Source organism: Strongylocentrotus purpuratus, unplaced genomic scaffold (assembly GCF_000002235.5).
Source record: "Strongylocentrotus purpuratus isolate Spur 01 unplaced genomic scaffold, Spur_5.0 spur5_scaffold_16, whole genome shotgun sequence".
In the NCBI taxonomy this organism is placed as follows: Eukaryota; Metazoa; Echinodermata; class Echinoidea; order Camarodonta; family Strongylocentrotidae; genus Strongylocentrotus; species Strongylocentrotus purpuratus.
In genome coordinates this window covers 23501705-23520776 of record NW_022145601.1, presented here as the reverse complement: position 1 = coordinate 23520776, position 19072 = coordinate 23501705, and the positions used below count along the sequence as shown (strand labels likewise).

The 19072-nt window shown below is 39.5% G+C and overlaps 1 protein-coding gene across 1 annotated transcript in view; it reads right to left on the bottom strand.

The window, feature by feature from the left end:
* The window catches only part of LOC580879 (serine/threonine-protein kinase mTOR), a 43975-nt gene that overhangs the window by 4286 nt on the left and 20617 nt on the right, over window positions 1–19072 (bottom strand). Inside the window, exons 23-39 of the mRNA XM_030987484.1 lie at window positions 18183–18350; window positions 17308–17420; window positions 16001–16256; window positions 15419–15553; window positions 14125–14267; window positions 12997–13159; window positions 12145–12278; window positions 10335–10413; window positions 9766–9905; window positions 9078–9294; window positions 8226–8411; window positions 7450–7575; window positions 6293–6436; window positions 5536–5648; window positions 2220–2337; window positions 1218–1562; window positions 239–430 (exon numbers count right to left, since the gene is read on the bottom strand). Coding sequence (XP_030843344.1) covers window positions 239–430; window positions 1218–1562; window positions 2220–2337; window positions 5536–5648; window positions 6293–6436; window positions 7450–7575; window positions 8226–8411; window positions 9078–9294; window positions 9766–9905; window positions 10335–10413; window positions 12145–12278; window positions 12997–13159; window positions 14125–14267; window positions 15419–15553; window positions 16001–16256; window positions 17308–17420; window positions 18183–18350 — 2772 coding nt within the window. The remainder of the gene's footprint in view (window positions 1–238; window positions 431–1217; window positions 1563–2219; window positions 2338–5535; window positions 5649–6292; window positions 6437–7449; window positions 7576–8225; window positions 8412–9077; window positions 9295–9765; window positions 9906–10334; window positions 10414–12144; window positions 12279–12996; window positions 13160–14124; window positions 14268–15418; window positions 15554–16000; window positions 16257–17307; window positions 17421–18182; window positions 18351–19072) is intronic.

Below are 19072 nucleotides of genomic sequence, written 5' to 3'. Positions count from 1 at the left end.
CATCACCACCACCATCATCACCAACACTACTACTACTACCACCAACACTACTACTACTACTACCAACACCATATCCAATATTCAATCATTATCATCATAAGTGACTACTATCATCATCACCATCTTTATCACCACCACTAACACCAACACCACCACCATCACTATCCTCAATACCACCACCAACCAAAATTAACCACCACAACTATCATCATCACCATCAACCATCCAGTCATCTTACCTGTAACCATGTGTCGATCTGTAGGGTCTTGATCCCTTCGGTCAGCGCCTCATAGACCTCTGTCCACTGGCCGTAATCAAACCACAGGGTCAGCAGCCTCAGGGTGTCCTGGAGGGAGTTATCGCTGGACAGGGAGATTGACCGCACGAAACCGTGCACCGCTGGAACCGCGTACTTCTGGACATAGTCGCTCTGGAAGACAAAGACACATATTTAGTACCTTAGATTATGTAATACTTTAATATTGGCAACAGCATTAGATTGTTGCATCTGATGTTCATACGGTCAAACCTGCTTTAGTGACCACCTGTCTACAGAGACCACATTTGATGTTTCCCTTGAAAAATGGTTTTTCATTGAAACATTGACTAAAGGAACCTGTCTACAAAGAACACCTATCTTCAAAGACCACTTTTTGTGTTTCCATTGGGCAGTCGCTGTAGACAGGTTTGACTGTATTTATGAAAATATGCAATGATGGTCATTTTCAGTGCTTTTTTAAACAATCATCAAATGGGGGGACCGATCACAACAAAAAGTCATCTGTATATTACTCAAACGAGAAATGTTAAGAATTAAAGAGTACAGGAGGGAAAAAGATTTATATAAAAAAGCCCCCTCTAAAGGTAAACACAAAGGTTACTCAGAAAGAAATGTAATTTTCATGTGTGTGATAGTCATATTTGATATGTATATCATCTCAATGGTCATTTTTACTTTATCTAGAGAGTATGAAACTTGCAAAAACTATACAGAACTAATGTTTAAATCAAACTTTTAATGCATATATTTTGGCAAAGAACCAAAAAGATGTAGAGGCTTTTTGGTGATTGGTCACTTTTATACTTATACAAATTTAAATATTTGATAATTCTTACCCCATTGCCTACAGGAACCAAGTGTTCCCTGTATTAAGCCTATGGGAATAAGGGAATTCAGTAGTCAACGAGTTAACTCATAACCATAAGCAGCTACTCACCTGTGGCTGCTGGGAGGAGGGGGAGGTGGAGGAAGGCGTGGTTGCTTCTGCCCCAATGATGTCCCCTTCACCCGCTCCCAACCCAGGGGTGCTCGGACCCTCCCCTTCCCCGCCCACGTCACCCGCCTGGCAGGTGCCAACGACGCCCGGGGAGACCGGTGTAGCGGGGGATGGGGAAGGGAGCCCCTGATCGGTTACGGGTGAGGAGGCTGTGGTGGCGTCGGCGGGTGTGGTCGGTGTGGAGGGCGTGGTAGTGGTGGTGGGGGTGGTGGTGGTAGCTTGTACACTCTGCTGCTTATAGTAGAGGACAGACTCGTAGTTCATGAAGGCCCAGGAATGCCATGCCTAGAGGATAAGAAGTACAGAAACATTGTTATACATAACATTAAAACCTGTATATAAAGGCCACTCAAAGGAGACAAGGAAGGTTGTCTTTGCAATCTAATCCAATCCAGGTATTTATACAGCGCTAATATCTAGTTGCCTAATCAATGGTGCTGATGAGACTGAAAAACTACCCAAAATGTCTGTTCATGATTCTAACTGGGAAAGACAAAAAAGCAATGACTAATTGTAGGCAATCTGAAATAGGTATGTCTTTAGTTGAGTTCTGAAAGTGGATAACTGGTGACAAGAGCGAAGGATTTGGGGAAGACCATTTCACAATCTCGATGCACAGGCAGTAAACGAACGATCCCCTATGTAAATGTCCAGGTTCTTTAACTAAATTTCAATAAGCAACACTGCTCACATGAAATAGAATATATGATCCGAAAGATAGGTGGTCTTTGTTTAGATGAGATCATTAAACAAGTTTGAATGTATTTTGAGATGACTGAACTGATACCAGAACTGCCCTAGTTAAATATGGACTGCCTTCTTTGCAGAGGAATCAAGGACCATTTCAGTATAAATCTCTGTATGAATGACTTAGATAAACACCTCTACATTCAATGCAAGACTTTGGAGATTCAAGAGAACTTTCCTAAGTGAAGAACCCACCTTATACCAGTCTCTGTCGTGTTCCGTAGCCTGCCTGAAGTAGCCCAGGATCTGCTCTACCGTGTGTTGGTTCAGACCTTCCAAGCTCTGCTGCCATTCACCTAGCTTCAGGTAGCATCTATATTATCCAGAGGTGTAAATGAATCAGCTTTGCCTCCTTAAATTGGCAACAATTATACTTATCTTTCACTCTCACATTCTCTAAGACTACTGAAAAATGGGTATTAACCCTCATGAGGCTAGGTAAGATCTGTAAGATATGTACAGACATTTTTTACAGTGATGTGAATGAATTAATAATAATAGCTAGTTCTTATATAGCACTTTTCAGGACCGAAGGCCCTCTCAAAGCGCTTTACAGATATATATATTATTACCCCGGTCATAGGATTCAGGCTTACCCGCACACAATGTATGCACATTCTCCACTCCCTGGGGAGCATTCCAGCCAGGCGTCTTTTTTTTACAAGCGCACACTTGCTAATCTAACCACATTAGCTTTCGCATCCTACCGGGTACCCATTTAACACCTGGGTGGAGAGTGGCAAATGGCGATCAATGTCTTGCCAAAGGACATTAGTGCCGCGGTGGGACTTCGACTCCTCAAATTGGCACCGATTGTACTTATCTTTCATTTTCACATTCTCGAAGACAAATCAGAATGTGTATTGACCTGTTGACTACTTAATTCATTCGTTGCCATAGGCTTAATACAGAGGCTACCGGTTCCAGTAGGCAATGGGTTAAATAAGCCTATGTGGATGGAAAATACAAAATGAAACCCAAAGACATCTGAAATTTGACATGGAAATATTCTTTCACTTCCACCCCCTTGTTGCCAATTTAGAGAATTTAATGATTTCTTCAATCTCATTTTCTTTATTTTTTATTCATTTATTCAACTTATTTAACAGGGTAACTTTATCAGTATTAAAATTGTTATTCTGAGAGGCCCTGTACAAATACAGAGGATATTGAACAAAATGTAAATACATACATAACATATCATAGATTATTTGTTTTTGTTTTTGTTTTTTTTGTTTTTATACACCAGATATCACCACAAAACTAGATGGAACTTCGACTGCGCGCAGTCGAAATGATGCCTCCGTCATAGAGCAATTTTACAAACCAAAACAGAAGAAATTGTTCAAATTCAAGTTCAATTGTAATCCATTAACAGGTTCTCAGAATATCGTGATTACAAGCAATTTCTCATATACATATACATGTATGACCCTTTGATCTTTGACCACATGACCCTAACATCTACTCAGTTCATTGGCTCTGCAAGATGTCCCGAGTTAAATAGTAATCCATCTGTCAGTTCTAATGAGAATGCGTTCACAAGCTATTTTTGCATACATAATGAGCCCATGACCTTTGACCTTTGACCTCATGACCCAAGAATCTACTCAGTTCATTGGCTCTGCAAGATACATACATGATCTAAGTTTGGGAGGAATCCATCAATCTGTTCTAATGATAATGCGATCACAAGCTTTTTTGCATGCATAATGAGCCGCTACATACATGACCTAAGTTTGGCAGGAATCCATCAATCGGTTCTTCAGATAACGCGATCACGAGAACGCGACGTACGGACGGACGGACGTACGGACGTACATACATAAAAATAAGATATTCGTTGTTCCTATTTATGGAGGCACTACATGTATGTAAATCAAAATTTTCTTTCATTTGTTCCTCTGCCCATGTTATTCAGAGCATTATGGTGTAAAGAACGATCTGAGCCCTGTTTCATAAAATTTGTTATCAAGAACAAATGCTAAATTTCTATGACAAAGTTGCACTCAGCCAATCAAATACCACGATTTCAGTACATGTACCTTATAACAGTTATCGTAACTTGTTGTTCATAACAAGTTTTAGGAAACAGGGCCCTTATCAAGAACAAAGATCTGGGCCCGTATTCAATAAACTTCTGAGACATTTTTCTTAAGTCTAAGAAAATGTCTAAGAATTTGTCTAGGTTAAGAAAGTTGCCTTAGCCGTATTCTAAACACGTAAAGCAGTTTGTCATAGCTAAGACGAAAGATAAGACAAATTCTTAGACCCGATGACGTCATGTGGGAAAGTTGATGTGGTCGACTCGAGCGAATTAATTGCAACTAATTTGCCTATGTAATTTGCGTGTTAAAATAAAAATCGCACCGCACGAAAATTATACACAAACATGTATGGGAGAGCGTAAGGGAGGAACGATGCTCACATAATTATTTCGGGATTGACCAACTGACACTAAAACAGTCTAGTCAAGATCCCCCTGAGGCTAGATCTAACATCCACTGTAGGCTTTTTATACTTTTCTGTCAAACAACTCCGAGGAGCCCAACCGGGCTTACTTATTATGTCGCAGCCGCAGGGTCTGTGAGTATGAAGGGAGCGCCGTCGCTAGCCGGCCGACCAGCGCTAGCATTGGATTTGGAGCTACCCTTTCATTGTTTTACATCGTCTACTGTTATGATGGCCTAAAATTAATCAAATGGCTAGATGTAACCTTTATCAGACTCATACTATAACAAATTTTGTCTCACCTAATATTATGCTGATTGCACATTATTCCCTGTTTCCATACTTTAGCGCCAAAGACTAATAAAGTAAGAGACGGTTTCTTTATATACGACAGCCATGTCATGATTTAGTGTTATGCATATGCTACTACTCGTTTAGTTGTGTACAAACAAACATTAAGTACAAGTACACAGAGCCTATGGCGCTCCTGCGCGCTGCGCCGTCGACGCTGTATACGCGAAGCTTACGTTGTTATATAGGTCAACTGATAACCTGCGCTCGCGCTGCATGCATTGTTTTTATTCCATTTGATTGAAACCCGAAGCGGTTGCTTGCAGCATCACTGAGCTGCCGGTGCCAAAGCCCCATTTAAGCATCCTCGTAGTATGCTTAAATATAGGGTAGATTTCTTACTTATCTTAGATATCTCGATTGTATTAGAATACGACATGCTACTTAAGTCCTTTTTCTTAGATAAAATCTAAGAATCCTTCTTAATCTTAAGGCAAATTTCTTAAGTCCCCATTGCTGTTATAGAATACGAATTTTGGCTAAGATTTTTTCTTAGCCAAAATTTAAGAAAAAGTACTTAAATTTCATGCTTAAGAAGTTTATTGAATACGGGCCCTGGACTCTGTTGCATAAAACTTGTTATCAAGAACAAATGGTAAATTTCTATGACAAAGTTGCTCTCAGCCAATCAAATGCCTCAATTTCAGTAGCTTATAACGGTTATCGTAACTTGTTATTGATAACAAGTTTCGTAAAACAGGGTCCTTACCTTCCAAGGAGTTTGTGTAGGTCTGGGTTCTCTTCTCCATTGGGTAGGGTTAGCATTGGATGCTGGGTGAGAGTTGTCTGTACAAACTGGTGCAGCTGAGAGAGGGCTAAAGGCTGCACAGTTAAGGTGGAAGGGGACATTGGAAATGAAAAGGTATGGAAATAATATGAAAAGGCATGAACAACGCATGTTTGCGTATGCTATCTATACCACTGTCACTACTTATAATACAGTGAAATCTGTATATAAAGACGGCTCAAGGGAAACAAAGAAAAAGTAGTCTTTATAGCAGGTTTGACTGTACCACCATCACCACAATCCTTGTTGGGTGCAAATGTTTTCAACATCATCACCACCACCCCACCAATACCACCACCACCATCACCCCCACCGATACCACCACCACCATCGTCGTCATCGTCGTCGTCATCGTCATCATCATCATCATCATCATCATCATCATCATCACCACCACCACCACCACCACCACCAACACCATAACCCCCACCACCATCATCATCATCATCCCGACCACCACCATCACAATCAACACCACCACCCCACCAATATCCCCACCATTGTCATCACCATTGTCATCACCAAGTCACCACCAATACCCAAAGAGAATCAGAACTACCACAACCATTTACCACCACCACCATCATCATCACCACCCCCACCAACATCAATGACCACCACTATCACCACCAACACCACCACCACAACCAACACCATCACCACCACCACTACAACTCACCCTGATTCCATCCTTCCACATGTGTTTGATGTAAGCAAAGATGACCCTTGGATCCTTGATGAGGGGGGCAAGGGACTCGAGGGTGGCTTCCTGGAGAGACGGATCAGCTCCAAGTAGATTCACCAGTACCTTGTGAGACAGCACCTAGAAGCACATACCAGATGAAACATGATTAATTCAGTATAATAATAATATTATATAGCGCTTACTACATCGATGATGTCTCTAAGCACTTTACAGATATGTTATTACGCCGGTCATCAGATTCAGGCATGTTCACAGACAATGAACCTTTCTCCACTCCAACCACATGAACTTTCGCATGCTACCGGGTACCCATTTAACACCTGGGCGGAGAGTGGCAAATGTAGATTAATGTCTTGCCATAGGACATTAGTGCCGCGTTGGGACTCGAACCCCGTACCTAGTGATCTGTAATCGGGTGACTTATCCACTAGACCACAACACCTTTAGGTGTATTCGTGCCATTCTTCCTTCTTCCCTCTTTTCTTTCCTAACCCGATATATTTTTATTTTTTTGGATACCGGTACTGGATACCAGAGGCCATCTTTCAGAGTTGTGATTTACCTCAACACTGATTTTGAGTTAGATATCAATAGCATCTTCAAACACTGAAGTGACCCTGACACTGAAGGGAACCACAAAAACTCTTCTTTTAAACAGGGGCATAATACAAAATTTCTCCATGCATAATTTCATTGAAGATAAAGGATTAGGGTTTGGTTGGGAATTGGGTTTCATGTTAGGTTTAGAGTGAGGATGAGACTTTGGCTTAGGATTAGGAATTAAGGGTAAAGGTTAGGTACAATGTTTACTCTGGGACTAGGAATCCTTTAATGTGGCGAAGTTAGGTTTAACTTGAAAACAAAATTGGCTAATGCGGGATATTGACTGCTGATCAACCGCCCAGGGCCCCGTTGCACAAAACTTACCATTGATCCTAACTTTGCCATCAATGGCAACTACCTTGGTAACAGAGCTCAACAACCAATCAAAATCAAGGTGTCCATGGTAGTTACCATTGATGGCAAAGTTACCATCAATGGGAAGCTTTGTGCAAAGGGGGACTGAGCATGTGTCCAAAAACCCTTCTGTCTCTCCATTCTATTCCCCTTCGTGAAGTATGCACACTCACCATCCTGCCACTCTTCCTACACAGACTGGCATACTTGAGCCATGTCCGTAGGTCCTCATGAGGAGAGATCACAAGGGAGCGCACCTGGATTATCTTCTGCCAATCCTCAACATTTCTCTGACATCCCTGAGGAAAAGAAAAATAAAGAATTAAATGGTAGTTCTTCAAGTCAGACAAAAATGTTTCTCTAATATCTAGGAATGTATTTCACCAAGGAAGGGAAAGATGAATGACGATCTCAAGTCAATGCTCTCAAAGATACAGATACATCATGTATGCACAGAAAAAAATAAATGTACACAAGTTTTCTGTTAAACACAGAGCCTCTGAAAATCTGAGTCTTTGTTGCCCATGATTACAATCTCAAACTTTTTAATGGAAAACTACACAGGATTCCCTTGAATAATACTGCAATTTTTCCTCTTCTATATTACAAATTGTCTGTTAAGAGCCATAAGGATATTAACTACAGTTAACAACTAAAACATTCATATCCTTACCAAGTTTTGTAATTTTATAAGTTTGTGAAAAATCGATTATCCCTATTTATGTTTCCTGGCAATGTAACATATTAAAGCTTGCACCTAAAAGTATTCAAGAAGGCACGTATTCAACCAGTCCACCTTTCATTCTTGAGTTACAAAAAAACTATTTAAAAAAAATCAAATTTACAAGGAGCATGAATAATCCATCTATTAACTGTATATCCAGTACATGCATTAATGCCATTAGGCTCTCAGGAGATGATACACATTATTAAAATTACGTTATCTTACCTGTAGACGGTCCCACCACATCTCCTTAATGATATCCTGCCTCTCAGGGACCAGCTTGTACTGGATGATTTCCTCCAGCTCCGAAAGCATCTGCACGGACACCATGGCTCCGTACGCTCTGTCGTAACTCTCTCCAGCCATGGCCGTCAGCTCGGTGTCAAGGATATCCCTGGCCTTGTCAATGCACTGCGGAGGCAAGAAAGTACAGAAATAAAAGAAAATTGAACATTACAATTTTATCACGTCCTACATGTACATGCATCTGGATTGACACCATGGATCTGTATGCTGTCGTAACTCTCTCAAGCCATGGTCGTCAATTCTGTATCTAGACAATCCCAGGCCTTGTCAATGCAGTGCAGAGGCAACAAAGTAAGGAAAGTTGAACACATGTATCGTGAGAACCTTTCTCCAATTTTAAAGATTAACTTGGTAACCGGCAACCTTATATCTGGGCCCCATCTTACAAAGAGTTGATATCAATGGCAACTTCTTTGCGATTGATATTAATTGCAACTATGTACATAAGAGATACAAGACTGCAAACTTGCGATTGCAAAATCTTTGTAAGACGGGGCCCAGGCTTTCATATGTTTCAGGTGGTTTTGGATAAAGATTGTGGTGTTTGTGTGTATAGGGCCTATTTAAATTTGAATTCTAGGATCAGGGAGTCAAATTTGTCGACTTCATCGATCTACAATGACCCAACCTTTTTAGCTACATGTACGGGGCTACGGCTAAACCACAGGTCCCTCATCGTTTAAATTCACAGATACACTATGCCTTTTTATGTTCTTAAACAAAGATCAAACTCAAAGACACATCCAAATTTCCTGTATACTCCTTACTAACCTGCTGGGCCTGGCCAAAGTGGTCCTGATGAACAGCCAGGACAGCCCTATAGAAGGCTCCATCGTAGGTGTCCCTTGGTATGATGCATGTGTATTCCTCCATACTGTCCCAATCACCCAGTCCCCAGGCCGCTGCAGCAGCCATACGGGCCATGCGCTGACGACCTTCATCAGGCACCAGGGGCCATCGGTCACAGGCAACGTTGTGCAGTTGACCCCTGAGAGAAGACAAGAGACCGTACATTTTATACATGGGAGACAATTTTTTAAGTGTAGATACATGTAAAGTATTAAGTTATGTATATCTAATATAAAATCATTTTTAATACAAATAATATCAAGCTTGAGATAACTTTGGGTTAGTCGTATTTGGAAAATGTGTGCTGCATGATATTATATTGCACCATCAGGATAACATTTTTGATAGAGTTGGAAAATTATAATTTGTAAACACTACATTCAAATGATTTCTTTTCACCTTATAAGATTAATATTTCAAATATTTTTGTCATAAATGTCTTTCTTTTATATACAAAATTTCTAGAAATTTTCAAAATTACATCAAACATTAATATATTTTCTTCTAGATCGATGCAGAACAAAGTGAGACCAGGCGCTTATAAAAGCATGAAAAGTCCCACAGACAGAGTCGATTCCTTAAACAATGCATCAGAGCTGAAGATTCTTACCATTCTCCCAGAGCCTCCAAGCATCTCATCCGACCTAGGGTCAGATCAAACTCATCGGGAGACTGGTCCTGTTTCTTCTCGTAGGCCGTCAGGGCGTTGTCCCAATCATGGAGCTTCTCATACCATGTCTCTTGGATTTGCTGTAACAGTCAAAGTTTGATATACATTACTGATATGTAACCCATAGTTTTATCAATGTCTGGTAAAAATCTAACCGTTAAATCCCAGATAAGAAAATTCATCCACAATTATCTTTCTTCAACCCAAGAGTTTTAAAACCACTCTTTGAATGCTTTAAGCACTCTCTCTGGCACAGTGTTGAAAGCAGTGCTTTTTGTTTGCCTTGCGACTGATTTGTTTAGATATCTACAGCAATACAATGCTCACCATAAGAATTATTTCTTTAGAAAAGACAGAATTCTCCTGCCACGAAAACTAGGGTATTATACATAACTGTAGCACATCATTTCCATTACATCACAAGAAGTGTATATATAATTATTTTTTTTCCATGATCCCTTTTACAAGTGGCTCTTTAAAATTGATTTCATGTATTTTATTAATCTTACCAGTTCAGCTCTGTAGTTCTTCATGGCATACTGTAGCACCCCTGTAGCTGCTTCAGATTGGTGTAGCTTGTTGTTAATACTGGTAACATTAAATACAGATGCACAGATTATTATATCGACTGCAATAATAACAATAATAAGATATTTCTAAACCGCAAATTGCATAGTGCCCCTAAGCGGTTTAGAAGGAAAATAGTTGATAAGTAAAGGAAACAGAAATTGCATTACAAATTACATCAAATCAATTAACATTAAACTTTAAAATGGTATTGCTGACATTAATGGGACAACAGTTTGATATGATGATCAAAAACACAATTTGACAGACTTGGAGAATTAAACATTAAGAATTAATCTCATGAGTTAAGAATTAAGAACTAATCTTAAACTAGATGGAATTCGACTGCGCGCAGTCGAAAATGATGCCTCCGTTATAGAGCAATTTTAAAAACCAAAACAGAAAAAAAAAATTGAATTCACGTTCAATGGTAATCCATTGACAGGTTCTCAGAATATTGTGATTACAAGCAATTTCTCATATACATATATGACCCTTTGATCTTTGACCTCATGACCATAAAATCTACTCAGTTCATTGGCTCTGCAAGATGTTCTGAGTTAAATAGTAATCCATCTGTCAGTTCTAATGAGAATGCGTTCACAAGCTATTTTTGCATACATAATGGGCCCATGACCTTTGACCTTTGACCTTATGAACCAAGAATCTACTCAGTTCATTGGCTCTGCAAGTAACAAACATGACCTAATTTTGGCATGAATCCATCAATCGGTTCTTGAGATAACGCGATCACAAGCTGTTTTTGCATTCATAATGTGCGCTGTGGCCTTTGACCTTTGACCTACGTGCTCCAAAATCTAATCAGATTGTCTTCCTATGGTGATACACACTATCATTAAGTTTGAAGTTTTTACATCTCCAGTGGTTCTTGAGATATCATGATAACAATCTCAATGTATGGAATTTCATAAGTTGACCTCTGTGACCCTTGACCTTTGACATACGTGCTCCAAAATCTAATCAGATTGTTTTCCTATAGTGATACACACTATCAATAAGTTTGAAGTTTAAATCTCCAGTGGTTCTTGAGATATCATGATAACAATCTCAATGTATGGAATTTCATAAGTTGACCTCTGTGACCCTTGACCTTTGACATACGTGCTCCAAAATCTAATCAGATCGTCTTCCTATGGTGATACATACTATCCTTAAATTTGAAGTTTAAATCTCAAATGGTTCTTGAGATATCGCGCTAACAAACTCAATACAAGGAATTTCATAAGTTGACCTCTGTGACCTGTGACCTTTGACCTACGTACTCCAAAATCTAATCAGATCGTCTTCCTATGGTGATAAATACTATTCCCGAGTCTTAAGTTTAAATCTTAAATGGTTCTTGAGATATTGTGATAACGGTCAAACGGGACGGACGTACGGACGGACGTACGGACGGACGGACGGACGTACGGACGGACGGACGGACGGACGGACGGACGGACGGACGTACGGACGGACAACCCGAAAACATGATGCCTCCGGCACCACCTTCGGTGGCGGAGGCATAAAAATAACAGCTATAGCTGCACACAAATTTATTGTCTTTTGAGGTAAATGGTTCCCTTCAATTACAAACATATAGCTTTACTTAAAAGTAGCCCAACGGTAAAAAGAATAATCAATCAATTCAGATTTCATCAGAGAATCTGAAGCTTATCAGTTACTTTGATGAAAATGGCTATGAGTGAAAATGACGTTGAGGATGGTGAAAATGAAGATGATGTATCATACCTGATGAGAGCTTCAAGGATCTCTGTGTTTGGTCCTCGGTGGAACTCTTCCTCCTTGTAATGCAAGGCCTTGGCATAGGCTCTGCACTTGGATGCCCTCTCACCTAGCAGCACTGTGTTCAGAGGTAAGGGACCCTGAGAAGATGGACACCACAAAGTGACGTTAGTGCATAACAAGAAATAAATGAAGGAACTTTTGTTGCTACTGGAAGCAGAGCAGTCACCTATATTTTGCCTAGATATTTATTACATCACTATTGCTGACTTGATGATTTAGATATGAAAAAGTACATGTATGCCACTAACAATTTTATTCAGTTTTCGATCATACAATACTAGAATTGATAAGCTTTAAATCCCATCTGTACTAGTTTGGCCAGGGGGATTAGACCTCCCTGCAAGGTGAGTGACAGGTGGTTATCTCATCAAATCAGTTCTCAATTAACATAAGAAAAAAGGGGATCACGAGGGACCAACAGGCACCGATTAGGTGTCGTTTGCTATATAGAGGGCACAAGTAGCTATAAGTAGTGCAGTGGGGCTTTAAAGTTTAGAGAAGAGAGAGAGAGAGAGAGAGAGAGAGACACCCAACAATATGATAATATATACAAATATACAATACAACAAAAGATTTTATCTTCCCTGAATTTACCAGATCAACAGAGCTGATATATTACATATGCTAGTTAATTATCGATTAGAAAGTTCAATACAATAACTTACTTTCAAGATATTTATGAATTCAAGAATATAAGAAATAACAATCTGAAAGGTCTCTAGTCCTCACATTTTAATATTAGCTGTGAATATATAATGTTTGTGCATATACAGAGATTTCTTTTAAGGTTCTGACCTTGTCCGAGTGTTCCATGAATTCTGCCAGGTTGAGTAGAATCTGGACTATCTCCGGAATGTCCTGAGAGGTTAAAGCCTTCTGGAGACTCTGGATCAGACTGTCCTGGTCCTGCTCAGTCAGTTCAGACCAGCACGACACAAAGGCTGCATTGAACAACTCTCTGGTGGAGAAAACAATGGCACATGTTCATGATGAATAATGAAGTTGATAGTGATGATACAAATACGAAATTATGTTTAGCAAAGGGAGTAGGATCTAGACTCTGGAAGTCGTGAGAGGTCAAAACCTTCTGGAGACACAAAGGCTGTGTTGAACAACTCTCTGGAGGAGAGAATACATGAACAGGTCAGTAGAAAAATAGTCCCAATGATTCTTGTTGACGATATGTAAAGAAAATGTTGGCTTTGAAGAAGAAAAAAAATGACTGCAGACACTCTCAAGTACAAAACTATCATCAGTAGAAGATGGAGTGAGGGAAAGAGAGACATAGACAGAGTCATAAATGCACGCAGACAGACAAACAGAGAGAGGCTGAGACTGAGAAAGTTTAACAGAGGGAAGGATAGACAGAGACAGAGACGGAGCTAAAGTAGGAGAGAAAATTAGACATGGAGAGAGAGAAAATGTGGGAAGGAGGGATAAAGAGAGAAAAAGAGGGTGGTAAAAGTAAGATATACACAGAGAAAGGGAAAGTAAGAGAGAGAGAGAGAACCAACTGACTAACAGACAAACAGACAGACAGACATACAGACATACACATAGAGGCCCTTCTTACCTTGCCAAGGGATTGTAGGTCTGTGCAACGGCCTAGCATGACCATAGATCATGCAATGGTAATTCCTTCAGGACAATTTCACAGCTCAGACACCGATCATCACCAGAGACATACAAAGATACGCACAGACAGACTGACAGACATACACAAGATATACATAGAAACTGACAGACATACACACACAGACTGACAGAGATACACACAGAGTCTGACAAAGATACACACACAGACTGACAGAGATACAGTCAGAGACTGGCAAAGATACACACACAGACTGACAGACATACACATAGAGACTGACAGACATACACACAGAGACTGACAGACATACACATAGAGGCCCTTCTTACCTTGCTAGGGGGTTGTAGGTCTGTGCCAGAGCCCAGCATGACCTTAAAGCATGAGACGGTGACTCCTTCAGAAGCTCAATGCTAAGACGACGTAGCCATTCCATCCAATCATCACGGGAGACACGCCTAGTTACAGCCCATGCCTAAAACAGTGGATATAATACATGTATGTTTGTGACAGCACTGTCCAAAATATGAAAAGGCAACATTGTTCAAAATATCAAGTGCTTTCTTGTGTATTGGATAGCCTCATAATATCACCTACTAAACAAACATCATCATCAACCTCTCAGCTAAAAGAGGCATCGTCATGCATTATATACCTCACTTAAGAAATCCAGCCATCTGATTGGCCGAAATTGCAGTCATGGTTTTAACTATTCCTGTAAAATTCCCGGTAAAATTCCAGTTACCGGGAAAATAGTTCAGTCTTGGTGAAATACCCATAGATTCACATGTTAAAAACTGGTTTGAGCGATCAAGGATACCGTACGTGTGCGAAGAATTGGTCGGTATTTTTAATACGGCAATCTCGATTGTACTGAATTCCAAACAAGGCAAAAATGGCTGAAGAAACTCTCCCAAGATTTCAACTTCTTAATGGTGATCAAATGCAAGACTTGCTGACAGCAAGAACACCAAAAAGGGTACGTGAAATTCTCCATAATTGTTTTCAAAATAGATCTAGTAGGCCTAGTGCTAAAATCCTTCCCGTAGAGATTGCACACATCCCTATGCATTGGCCATTGCGCACTCATGCTACATTCGTCAATGTTTTAATGACCAGAGATTCAAACTAATATTGCTCGTGATCCTGAAGGTAATACACAATAAGTGAGGTGTCGTATGAAAGCGCAGGTTTTTCTCCAAATTACCCACAGGGTTGGCTCACCCCCAAAATTGTAAAAATATCTTGCTTAGACTAGAATCTAGATCTAGTCTACTCTCAAAGATACACTCATAAAAAACAACCGTGCAGATAAACTACAGAAAGGCCAAGGTGGTGTCATTAGTTTACTCTTTTTTTTCGGCACATAAAAGTATTAATGACTGCTTTAATATTCGAGAAATAGTTGTTTATATACGCTCTCGGGAACAATTGGGCTATTGCCCTCGGCACACCTCGGACAATAGCACAATTGTAATCAATTTCATTGATAATTTTTGCACAGCATAATAGAGGTGAGCTATTCTCATCAAGCACTTCTAATATGCTGTAAGTATATGCTGCAGTTACCATCACATTTTGATCTATTCTCATCACTAATTTTTATTATGACTTGATCAGTCTTACCTTCTGCAGGTTTCTGGTACTGACGGGGAGCTTCTTAACAGTAATTGGTTCCATGGCGGAGCTATCCTCCTTCGAGCTCATTTTCTTGCTCCGTGCTCTCATCAAAAGGAGTTCATCCTCTGCTATGGTCGTACCCTGATCAAAAAAGCAAAGATAATTTTAACAACTGTTCACAACTGTTCACAATCTATATATTTTGAAACTTCGTACTTATTTTCAGTACATTATACTATAATTTTTTTTGTGTGAAATCTACTCTTATACGCTTGTATAAAAAAAAATATAACAATTTTAAACTGTTTTTTGATGTAAAAACTTCAAACTTCAAACTTCAAACAATCCTCTAAGTATTGCTATTTTGTTTGTTCTACCTGACTGCTAATGAAGCAAGTGTATGCTTGTAAGTAAGCAACAAGGGGACAGACAGCTTTTAGTCCTCTCTGAAGGAAATGATAATGAGGATTATTGCCTTACCATATATTACAAACTCATTGTGAGAACATCACTCTTCGAAGTATGACTAATGTCTAAGTGTCTAATGTCTACAAGGGATAAAATCAAAGAAATCCAATGTCATCCTACCTTGAGGATCTTGAGGACCAGCGTCTCATACTTCTGGTGGTTGATCCTGTGCTTGACCAGGACCTTGTTCACCATCGGGATGAAGATCTGGAACTTCTTGCCGAGCTGCAGGACCACGGAGGACAGCGTGTCCATGGCAACGGGTCGAAGGTCAGGCGTGGTGTCCAGGGTGCGGACCAAGGGGTGGACGATGCGGGAGGCAAACTCCATGAAGTCCAGCTTGTCACTGAGATGGTCAATGGTCTCTAGTGAAGTTCTAAGGAAGGGGGGAAAGACAGAGAAAAGATATCAGTGATTTTGCTACCATATGTATTTGTAAGAAAACTGAAATTGTAATGATATGTAATAAAAATTGAAACTGTAATATCAAGTATTGTCATATTGTTGCTATTTTTTGGTCAAAGTTTCTTTCTTTTCTTGTAAGATTAGATTACTTCATTAAAAAAAAAAACTTATAATTCAATGAATATGGAAAAAGGTTCCCTTACTTTCCTTGTTATATTATTGTTAAATCTTTTTCAAGTTATATCTTACTTCCCCTCCCCCTTTTTTTATTTATTGTTATGTTTCCTCTATTTTGTCTGTTATTTTTGTATAAATAAGCATCTCATACACCAGCATAACCATCATGGAATTACTCCTCTCTCGATAATATATAAGTTTCTTTATTTTTCTGTTTGAGATTTAGATTAGGATAACGCTAGTGATGGGTACATGTACAGGGAAAAGTGTAGAGTTAAAGTTAGATAGATATTTAATCGGTATAAATGATTGATAGATAAGAAACTGTTGGAGGGGGAAGTGTTGTACAACCCTATCAACTAATAATAATAATAATAATAATAATAGGCATTTATATAGCGCCGTCTATCTAGACAATTCTATTCCGAGGCGCACCAAAAAATAGAAAGAATAAGAGAGGTTGGATGAGTGTCGTAGTGCCAAGTACAGGTATTGTTAAAAAAAGACGAGATTTCAGCTCAAATTTAAAGGTCCCTAAGGAAGTTATGATTCTCAAATTAAATGGTAAATTATTCCTAAGAGAAGGTGCTGCAGCTGAAAAGGCCCTTTCACCACAGGCTACTCGCGTCTTGGGGATCTTAAAAAGATGCTGATGTGATGATCTTAGACTACGAGCTGGTGAATAAGGCATATTTGTATATAGTTTGGTGTTAATCCATTTACAGCCTTCCATGTGAGAAAGATTTTGAATTCTATGCGCTTGCAGACTGGCAGCTTTTGGAGAACAGGAGAATTGTGATCATATCTAGATGTCCCTAATAAAACCCTGGCAGCTGCATTCTCACCTTCTGACAGAAACTGGGACCTCCTGAGAGTCAAAGAGCTTCACGACAGGGGGGAGAAGAAGGTGAAGGTAGTCGTCCAGATTGGCTCCAAACTTCTGCATCGCGTTCAGGAGCTGTACATGTGTAGATGTGGAACAGGGAAAAAAGGTTTCATAAGAAGATATATTGACAGATCAAGATAGGTATTCTAGTAAAAATATAAACCCAATGCAGGATTTGAGCTCATTCTGAAGTCAATTTTTAACAGGGGAAGTGAATACGACGTCTATACTTGCCTTTTATTTATAACATGACTTAAACCTAGTGTCAGATCTGACTGCATGAGTAGAATACGGGTTTAAATGTAAGTTTAGACTCAATAGAATTACATGTTATTTTAAAGACATATTGTAATAACCAGAAATATTTGCAGCTTTATAAAGAATGATCTCATATCACAACCATTCATAGAATCAGATATTAGAATTCTGGCTTTTTCTTTTCTAGAGCAACAGTCACATATCTTAAGCTTACCTCGGTAGTAATGACCCTTCCCTTTCATGTGAGATAAACAATATACATGCTGTTGTAGTGCATAAAGACTTTGAGCATCTGAGGCAAGATTCATAGAACGTTCAGCTTCAATTCTTTTCTACCAGTACCACGTTGATATACAGTGAAATTTGTCTATAAAGACCACCCGAGGGAGACAAGAAAAATGGTCTTTATAGGCAGGTGGTCTTTGTGTACAGGTTCATTTAGTACATGTTTCAATGAGAAACTATTTTTCCAGGGAAACCAAAAATGTGGTCTTTGTAGACAGGTGGTCTTTCTATACAGGTGGTCACTAAAGTAGGTTTGAATCTAATTCAAATCTATCAATACAATAAGCTTACCTTGGTAGTAACGACCCTTCCCTGGCTGTTATCATGCATGAAGACCTTGAGCATCTGAGGGACGATGCAGGGTAGGTAAAGCTTGAACTCTCCTCCTAGAGCCACTACTGTCTGCTCCACCAGCAGGATGATGGTGTTCTGAAGAGGACTGTTCACTGTCCAAAATTCCTGTGAGAGATAAACAATATAGATTTACAATATATGCATTCTGGACTTAAAGAGAAGGTTGATTTCTGGGAAGAGGTGAAATATAATTTGTGAGGGTTATCATTATTATTATGCAAGTGTGGAAGATCATCAGATAAAAAATGCTTTCTGTAAAGCATCGCTCTTCAAATGCCTTCATATTCTAAATAGGACATGTAATATCATACCAATTGGGACAGATTTTTATGCCCCATGTTCGTGTAGTCCTATATACATCTTTCTTTCTGTGTACAGTGCTTGTAACTTTACCAAGACTGGGCCAAATTTCTTATCATTTTGTTGATTCCAGAACTTTGCAGTACACACCAATACTTATATGCTAGATGATCAACCTTTCGATTCCACGTTTCTTTCACAATGCAATCCCATGACCAGAACTCAACTTTATCTTTAAGTAACTCCCGGCAGTCGACTGAAAGAGTAATTTAAGAAGATGAAGTCATGGGGATGAACTGTTTGATGTTTGTCATTTAATACAAAATTTTCGAAAACAGCATCATATAAACCTGCTTGGATACAGATAAAGGACATGTAATAGACAGTAATGTCAATGCCTATCTGCATTAGTTTGGCCAGGAGGGAATAGACCTCCCTACATGGTCACTGACAGGTGGTTATCTCATCAAATCAGCTCTCAATTAACATAAGAAAAAGGGGACCATGGGGTACCAACAGTCACCGCT